Source organism: Oryzias melastigma, linkage group LG14 (assembly GCF_002922805.2).
Source record: "Oryzias melastigma strain HK-1 linkage group LG14, ASM292280v2, whole genome shotgun sequence".
In the NCBI taxonomy this organism is placed as follows: Eukaryota; Metazoa; Chordata; class Actinopteri; order Beloniformes; family Adrianichthyidae; genus Oryzias; species Oryzias melastigma.
This window is the reverse complement of record NC_050525.1, coordinates 24,655,906-24,665,574: the sequence shown is the minus strand read 5'-3', so window position 1 is coordinate 24,665,574 and position 9,669 is coordinate 24,655,906. Positions and strand designations below refer to the sequence as shown.

The following is a 9,669-nucleotide window of genomic DNA, read 5'->3' as shown; positions in this document are numbered from 1 at the left end:
ATATTTAAGAAAATCCATTATAATAGAAACAGACATGACTCGTACAGAAATGATTTTTTAGAATAAACTCCTTTTTCCAGATAGGAGGATTTCAAAATAAAGCGACCAGAAGACGTTTCTAGTCTTACGGGAACATTTCTCCACATTAGCACTTCAGGGGTTTTAGTTTTCGATTTTGATAAAAAAAAAAAAAAAAAAATTATGGGGACTTTCTACTATAAAAAGGATAAAGATGGGTCAGTTTGCTACCAGAATCAGAGCTAATTTCAGCTTCAAAGTAATCTAAAAAGATCAGATCTGGTTACAGAAAACATCTTTTAAGAAATATATTTAAATTAAGATGAGCTTTTAGTGCTCATTTCTCCTTGTATGTCATTATTCAACATTACTGGGTCAGACAATAAGCTGATCTTTGTTACTATTAGATCAGTAAATATCCAGTTACTCCACACATGGTCAGAATCAACTCAAACATTCAACCAAACCTCCTGACTGAAGATCTTCAAGAAGAGCTCCAGCTTTCTTATTTTTTTTTTTTTTTAAAAGGAGTCATCTCCACTTTTTCAGCTACAGTGGAATCCAGAAACAAGAATGCATTTTGGTCTATTTATCTCCCTTTGTGTCAACCAAACTGAAAAACAACTCACTGAAAGAAGAAGCTCTTAGACAACATCCTGGTGATCTTCTTTACAGAAGTCTGTAACTTTTACCTTTGAGCATCAACAAAGTCTGAGCTTTTGGTCCAAACAAGGTGCAGCCAATTGAGCTAATTGACTTGATTCATTTTGACTAGTTTTTATAAATTAAATTACTCTCTTTTTCTTGTAAAGCTAGTAAATGTTTTGTAGATTTAGAATGAGGGATAACATGTTATTCATACAGCTCTTTAAAGGGTGACTAAACCCTAAGTCAACTTTTTTTAGCTGTTGACCTCTATAAATGAGGCTTTAAAAGTTCTGTCTGTTCGTCATAGCCACATTTTTGACACATAAACTTGTTTAATTCTGGAAAATATAGTAAAAAAAACTGCATATGTGCTGCCAATGACTACAAAACAATGAATTGTGGGAAACGGTGTCCTGAAAGTTGCTGATAAGGAATAACTAGCGCTAAATTAAGGAAATCTGTGTATTTTGTAACTCTTTCTGGAAGGCAGTGAAAAAATAAACAAGATTTCAAATAATCAGTGGTTATGTATGTTACTATTGTCTTTAAAATTAACATTAATTTCTGTTTTATTTATTTATTTGAGATGAAGATGAAGAGAAAGAATGTATGTAAATGTTACAGATCAGAAAATGTATCTAATACAAGGAAGTTTCAGACGTATGAGCTGAAAAACACAGAAACAAACAAGATTATGTTGTGAAAAAGGTATAAAATCAATCAGGATGTTTCTGACTATCAGGTGATGCCAACAAAATCATCCAATCACAAGTTTCCTTTTATCAAATTGGCTCAATTACAACTGACTGAAAGTGATGTGATCACTAAATATAGGAAATCTGGCAAGAAATCTCTGAATAAATTAAAATAAGACTTTTATTTAACCACAAAGAACAAAACAGACCAAAAAAAATCCTGGTTTTTATGTTTGAAATTGTTAGACATTTTGTTTTAAAATAAAAAGGAATTTTCATTTATAGTTTTAAATCTAAATTGTTTCCATTTAGGTAAAAGAATTGGACTGTATCGTATTATGTAAGACCTTAATCTACAAATAAAAATCCATAATCTGGTGAAACTATGAGCGGTTATCACTTAAAGCGTTGGTTCTGTGCAGCAGGTTTCCTGGGATGAAGTGAGTTGTTTTCACGGCGCTGAATTCTTTGCAGATGTCTTCTCTCTGCAGAGAAACCTGAGCTACTGTTGGAGTCGTTTCCAGCTGGTGCTGACAGCGGTTTGCAGGCTGAGCCGCTTCCTGCTGCAGCATACGGAGCTGCTATTCTACCCCGCGGCTCGCTCTCACACGCCCTCCTGAACATCAAAAAAACAGAAAAACTTCTTTTTCATCAAACTTTTATTTGGCTTTTTTTCTTTTTTTTTGCAAAACATAAAATAAAAAAGCAAGCATAAAGGAATCACATGTACAGTAAATATTTTACACACATTCAGAAACAAAAGAAAAAGTTTTCACAACTAGGAAAAAATCTACGCGTGTGGTTTAAACCAAATAGAAGAACCGCAGATCCAATCAGGAGTGTTTGTGTGTGGCTTCCTGCAGCTTGACTCTTCAATCACACTGTAAGGAGCAGCTGCACCCATGTTCATAAAGTAAATTTATGAAAGAAAAGAAAAAAAAACACATCGCCACTTCGTAAGCCGTCAAAGATTTCAAAATAAAAGTTCACAAAAGTGGACTCCTGGCAGTGTTTCTGCATGTTCCTCGTGGTGTTTAACATTCTCTCGCATCTGTGTCTCGTCTGTTTAACTACGTTTCACTCAGCGGAGTAATCACTCCACAGAAACCTCAAAAAACTGTCGATTTTTAGCACGTTTTCAAAATCAAAACCACTAAAAGGTGAAATCCTAATTTAACTCTTATCATCCTGTTTATATGTCGGCACAATTGTGGGTTTTTTACAACAAAGTGGGATGCAAACCAAAAAAAAACAAACACATTTTTCATACTTTTATTTTCAATACAATCATAAAAAAATGTACCTTTTGCCTGGAGGTCTAGAATTCCAAAACCCTACGAATGAGTCAAACATGCAAAAACAGCGGGACAACTTAAATGAAGCCAATAATTCAGTGTATGATAGCTGTCCAAAAACAAACAAAAAAAACAGGCGCAGCAGATCTACGTTTGACCTCTCCAGCTCAGAAACAGTCCGAGGTCTCCGCTAGCAGGTCGCTACGCTACATGTATTTACATACAGTACAACGGCTTGACAGCAGTTTGCAAAAGAAGGCCGCCAGTGTGTCTCGTTTCACAGAGAAGATCATCCATATCAGGTTCTGCGGACGACCAAACACTCTTTTTTTTTTTTTTTTTTAACATCAATTTTCTAAAACTACTGCAACCAAATCCAACAAACAAACCGTCAAACCTCCCAGAACTTTATTCTAACAACATGCCGTCTCTGGAACCACGAAACCCAAGTCTGAGCGGCAAACACCTTAAATAACAAAATATATATAATATTTACATTTTCATAAAAAAAAAAAAGATTGATGTGAATAAAACACAGAAAAACAGATCAAACTAGATGATGAGGAGCATACATTCAAAGAAAATACTCATCTGTACAAGCATACCTGCATGTGTGTGTGTATAAATGAATGCGTGGAAAATCTACGGAATACTGCGAGGGACAAAGCTGGGTGGGAATGTCCGGACTGTGGGGCGGCGGCTCCCTGCAGGTCTGGGATTTGTGCGAGTTTCCGCCGCATCACGACTGTCAAAGCTTCACTGCAGGACAGACCAAACACAGCGGTGAAAAAAACGCAGCATTTTATGCAAAAAAAATCTCTAAAATCTCCAGTTTTTCAGGAAAATCTTCATTTCACCACTTAAAACGAGTGGTAACTTTTTGGTTATTTCACGCAACATTACCTTCTCACATCTTTCATTGTAAAAAAAAAATAAAAAAATACCATTAAGGGCGCCCTGTATGCTCTGTTTACACTCCCCCCCTCTTTTCACAGGAAAAATCACAGCTTGTTAAAGATTTTTACAACAGTCTTTCAGTCACTGTTTGATCATCTGGCTTCACTCTCAGCCTGTTTACGACCTGAAAAATCCACTTTTCTTTACCAACTCCACTCTTTTGCACCTTTGCCAAATATTTGCCGTGAAAGACCCGCTCTGATGTTTTTTAGCATGTTCTTGTGGCATTTTATCATGTATAAATGAAGAAAATTAAGCATAAAACTGTATTTCTGAGTATTTCTTTATTCAGGCACAAGCTCCGCTCCATTCTGATAGATCCACTTTTAGACACATAGATCCATTCACGTCTTTGTTTTCCTCAGCTGGATGGCTCCATATTGCTCGCCGTTTTTGTTGTCCCACCAATGCTAGGTTGGATGCTGTAAGCTATCAGGAAAGCACATAAACCGAGAGCTTTCAGCTACGGGAAGGGGGGCGGGGTTGCTCTGTGTCCCAGAAATCGTCCTAGAAAATGACATTTTTTTTTGTTTGTTTTCCCCCCAAAAAAACAGCATAATCATACTTACAAGACCACTGGCAACTATTTTAAAGTAGCTTAAAAGATTCTCAGATTGGGTCTTCAACCAAAACTAAAACAAATGAAATTTAAAATGATGAACTTTAGTAGCTTTCTCTTAACGAAATCTAAGTTTTTACAGATGTTCTTGGAATTTAGCTCCTTGTGAAAACGAGTTCTTGCTTTTTTTTTTGCTCAAAAAACCTTCAAAACCTTTAAAAACTCTGAGTTCTTTGTAGGTTGAGACATTAATCAGCTAAAATGATTTATTCATCAACTATTATATCGACTTTGATGACTATTAATACTTTGGATTTGAGAATTTAGAATATTTATATCTGCCTATAAGAGTAAAAATTATTGGTATTGTAGATTTAGCTCTTCTTCCTAAACTCTATGAGTATTTTTTTGTAAAATATATATAAGTAATGTGGGATGCAGTTCCTAGATCTACCACTAGATGCTGGCACCATCTGTGCTGCCAAAAAGACTCAAACTGAAATCTCTGTTCTTCCATCCATCTTCTTGACCACTTCGTCCCTTTCGGGGTCGCGGGGGTGCCGGAGCCTATCCCGGCTACTGAAGGGCGAAGGCAGGGTTCACCCTGGACAGGTCGCCAGTCTGTCGCAGGGCCACACAAACACACACATCCATTCACTCCCACATTCACACCTATGGGCAATTTAGAGTCACCAATGAACCTATGAAGCATGTTTTTGGACGGTGGGAGGAAGCCGGAGTCCCCGGTGAAAACCCACGCATGCACCGGGAGAACATGCAAACTCCACACAGAAGGGTCCCAGCCGGGAGTCGAACCGGGGCCTTCTCGCTGTGAGGCGAGAGCGCTAACCACTTGCGCCACCGTGCAGCCCATCTCTGTTCTTAAATACGTAAAATAATCTGTATTTTTATAGACAAAAAGCCAATTAAAGTAGAAATTTGAAGACCTATAGGAGTACATGTCTAGGTTGTCTACTTTTGAGTTTACCTTAAATTTAGACATTTTTACTTTTTAAACAGATTTTTGTGGATCTTTTTAAGCAAAAGCTTAAGTATGTGGCTACGATATTTGTTTATTTTTTTTGTTACTAGACCCTAAATCACATACAAATTTAAGAGGAGAAAGTTTGTTTTTTGGTTGTGAAAATGACAGAAATATTTAATTAAGCTTTTTTCCCCTTCTTTGCTTCAAAATCTTTAAAAACATTCGAATTTTTGAAAGCTATAAGAACTTTTTCAACTATATTGATCCTATCAACTCTTATTTTGACTTAATCTTTAGAATCAACTTTTGCAACTTTTAATACATTTAATTTCAATCATTTCTATGTATATTTTTACCTTCTTTTTTTTTTTTTTTTACAAACACAGCCCATTTTTGTCACTTTTTATTTAGAAATATTTCTATAAACTATTTATCCAAATCTATCTAGTTGACCAGAAAATGTTTGCTGTCATTCAAGTTTATTTAATCGTGTAAACTAGCTTTTGCCAGTCCATTTTTTAAACTTTGGGAGTTAAAATTACATTTCTTTCAATAAATGTGAGCTTTTACAAATTCTCAAGTGTATTTAACTCTAAACAACTAAAAAGTTTGGACAAATAAATCAGCCGTTTAGATTTTCTTGGACGTTTATGAAGGAAAATTGAGGGAAAACAACTTAAAGTTCTCATTTCTTCCCTTCCACTGCATGTTATGACTGATGTCTCCACTTGGGGGCGATCTAGGAAAATGTGCAGAAGTTTCAGATGTTTTGCTCATCTTGTGGGTTCATTATCTGAGCTCTATATGGATACAACAATAGTAAAAACAGAGATTTGCTGAGAAAAGTGTTGTTTTTTTGTCTGTGCTTTTCAGGTTTAAGTTCATTAAGATCTTATAACTCTAAAAAAAAAATACGTTTTTCAAAAGTAAACTTATAGTTTACACTTGTTTTATTTTGATTTTATGGGCTGTTTTGTGTTTTTTTGTTTTTGTTTAATTGTTATTTTTAGTTGCTTTTTTATTTTTCATGTTCTATTTTAATCTTTAAGCTTTTAGCAGGAAAATTAATATATAAATATAGTTGAATTTCAACAAAATAAACATAATTATGGCCCGCAGCAATTTAAAATTTACAATTTAGAATTCAGAATTTAGAATTTAAAGTTTAGAATTTAGAAGTTATAATTTAGAACCTTAGATTTTGGATGTAGAATTTAGAATTTGGAATTTGGAATTTAGAACATAGAATTTAGAATTTAAAGTTTCCATTTTTAAACTTAAATTTCAGTATTTAGAATTTAAAGTTTAAAATTTAGAATTTAGAATTCAGAATTCAGAATTTAAAGTTTAGAATTTTGAAGTTATAATTTAGAACATTGGATTTTGGATGTAGAATTTACAATTGAGAATTTAAAATTTATAACAGAGAAGTTAGAATTTAAAGCTTAAAATTTAAAATTTATACTTCAGAATTTAGAATTTAAAGTTTAAAATGTACAATTTAGAATTTAAAGTTTAGAATTTAGAAGTTATAATTTAGAACTTTGGATTTTGAATGTAGAATTTAGAATTTGGAATTTAAAATTTAGAACATAGAATTTAGAATTTAAAGTTTAAAAGTTTAAACTAAACTTCAGTATTTAGAATTTAAAGTTTAAAATTTAGAATTTAGAATTTAGAATTTAGAATTTAGAATTTAAAGTTTAACATTTTAAACTTAAACTTCAGAATTTAGAATTTAAAGTTTAGAATTTAAAAGTTATAATTTAAAACTTTGGATTTTGGATGTAGAATTTAGAATTTGGAATTTAAAATTTAGAACATAGAATTTAGAATTTAAAGTTTAAATTTTTACATTTAGACTTCAGAATTTAGAATTTAAAGTTTAAAATTTAGAATTTAGAATTTAGAACATAGAATTTAGAATTCAAAGTTTAAAATTTTAAACTTAAACTTCAGAATTTAGAATTTAAAGTTTAGAATTTAAAAGTTATAATTTAGAACTTTGGATTTTGGATATAGAATTTAGAATTTGGAATTTAAAATTTAGAACATAGAATTTAGAATTTAAAGTTTAAAATTTTACATTTAGACTTCAGAATTTAGAATTTAAAGTTTAAACTTTAGAATTTAGAATTCAGGATTTAGAATTTAAAGTTTAGAATTTAGAAGTTATAATTTAAAACTTTGGATTTTGGATGTAGAATTTAGAATTTGGAATTAAAAATTTAGAACATAGAATTTAGAATTTAAAGTTTAAAAATTTAAACCTAAACTTCAGTATTTAGAATTTAAAGTTTAAAATTTAGAATTCAGAATTTAGAATTTAAAATTTAAAGTTTAGAATTTAAAAGTTAGAATTTAGAACTTTGGATTTTGGATGTAGAATTTAGAATTGGGAATTTAAAATTTAGAACATAGAATTTAGAATTTAAAGTTTAAAATTTTAAATTGAAACTTCAGTATTTAGAATTTAAAGTTCAAAATTTAGAATTTAGAATTTAAAGTTTAAAATTTTAAACTTAAACTTCAGTATTTAGAATTTAAAGTTTAAAATTTAGAATTTAGAATTTAGAACATAGAATTTAGAATTCAAAGTTTAAAATTTTAAACTTAAACTTCAGAATTTAGAATTTAAAGTTTAGAATTTAAAAGTTATAATTAAGAACTTTGGATTTTGGATGTAGAATTTAGAATTTGGAATTTAAAATTTAGAACATAGAATTTAGAATTTAAAGTTTAAAATTTTACATTTAGACTTCAGAATTTAGAATTTAAAGTTTAAAATTTAGAATTTAGAATTCAGGATTTAGAATTTAAAGTTTAGAATTCAGAAGTTATAATTTAAAACTTTGGATTTTGGATGTAGAATTTAGAATTTGGAATTAAAAATTTAGAACATAGAATTAAGAATTTAAATTTTAAAAATTTAAACCTAAACTTCAGTATTTAGAATTTAAAGTTTAAAATGTAGAAAATTCAGAATTTAGAATTTAAAATTTAAAGTTTAGAATTTAAAAGTTAGAATTTAGAACTTTGGATTTTGGATGTAGAATTTAGAATTTGGAATTTAAAATTTAGAACATAGAATTTAGAATTTAAAGTTTAAAATTTTAAATTGAAACTTCAGTATTTAGAATTTAAAGTTCAAAATTTAGAATTTCGAATTTAAAGTTTAAAATTTTAAACTTAAACTTCAGTATTTAGAATTTAAAGTTTAAAATTCAGAATTTAGAATTTAGAACATAGAATTTACAAATTAAAGTTTAAAATTTTAAACTTAAACTTCAGAAATCTAGAATTTAAAGTTTAGAATTTCCATCCATCCATCCATCTTCTTGACCGCTTCTTCCCTTTCGGGGTCGCGGGGGTGCCGGAGCCTATCCCGGCTACTGAAGGGCGAAGGCGGGGTACACCCTGGACAGGTCGCCAGTCTGTCGCAGGGCCTCAATCACACACATTCACTCACACATTCACACCTAGGGGCAATTTAGAGTCACCAATGAACCTATGAAGCATGTTTTTGGACGGTGGGAGGAAGCCGGAGTTCCCGGTGAAAACCCACGCATGCACGGGGAGAACATGCAAACTCCACACAGAAAGGTCCAGCCGGGATTCGAACCGGGGCCTTCTCGCTGTGAGGCGAGAGCGCTAACCACTGCGCCACCGTGCAGCCCAGTTTAGAATTTAAAAGTTATAATTAAGAACTTTGGATTTTGGATGTAGAATTTAGAATTTGGAATTTAAAATTTAGAACATAGATTTTAGAATTTAAAGTTTAAAATTTTACATTTAGACTTCAGAATTTAGAATTTAAAGTTTAAAATTTACAATTTAGAATTCAGAATTTAGAATTTAAAGTTTAGAATTTAGAGGTTATTATTTAAAACTTTGGATGTAGAATTTGGAATTTGGAATTTAAAATTTAGAACATAGAATTTAGTACTTAAAGTTTAAAAATTTAAACCTAAACTTCAGTATTTAGAATTTAAAGTTTAAAATTTAGAATTTAGAATTTAAAATTTAAAGTTTAGAATTTAAAAGTTAGAATTTAGAACTTTGGATTTTGGATGTAGAATTTAGAATTTGGAATTTAAAATTTAGAACATAGAATTTAGAATTTAAAGTTTAAAATTTTACATTTAGACTTCCGAATTTAGAATTTAAAGTTTAAAATTTAGAATTTAGAATTCAGAATTTAGAATTTAAAGTTTAGAATTTAGAAGTTATAATATAGAACTTTGGATTTAGGATGTAGAATTTAGAATTTGGAATTTAAAATTTAGAACATAGAATTTAGAATTTAAAGTTTAAATTTTTAAAATTAAACTTCAGTATTTAGAATTTAAAGTTTAAAATTTAGAATTTACAAATTCAGAATTTAGAATTTAAAGTTTAGAATTTAGAAGTTATAATTTAGAACTTTGTTAGCTTCTCTCCACTGGCTACCAGTTGAATCCAGGATCAAGTTCAAAATCCTTCTGTTAACCTATAAGGCTCTGAATGGTGTGG

General features: G+C 30.7%; 2 protein-coding genes across 2 annotated transcripts in view; both read right to left on the bottom strand.

Annotated features, from left to right (window-relative positions):
* Window positions 1-849, bottom strand: part of lrwd1 (leucine-rich repeats and WD repeat domain containing 1) — a 43,219-nt gene extending 42,370 nt beyond the window's left edge. Inside the window, exon 1 of the mRNA XM_024266508.2 lies at window positions 648-849. The gene's annotated coding sequence lies outside the window, so the exon portion shown is untranslated. The remainder of the gene's footprint in view (window positions 1-647) is intronic.
* Window positions 850-2,002: 1,153 nt separating this feature from the next.
* mcama (melanoma cell adhesion molecule a) overlaps window positions 2,003-9,669 on the bottom strand; it is an 82,765-nt gene continuing 75,098 nt past the window's right edge. Inside the window, exon 16 of the mRNA XM_024266280.2 lies at window positions 2,003-3,415. Within this exon, the coding sequence (XP_024122048.1) occupies window positions 3,413-3,415 (3 nt within the window). The 3' untranslated portion in view covers window positions 2,003-3,412. The remainder of the gene's footprint in view (window positions 3,416-9,669) is intronic.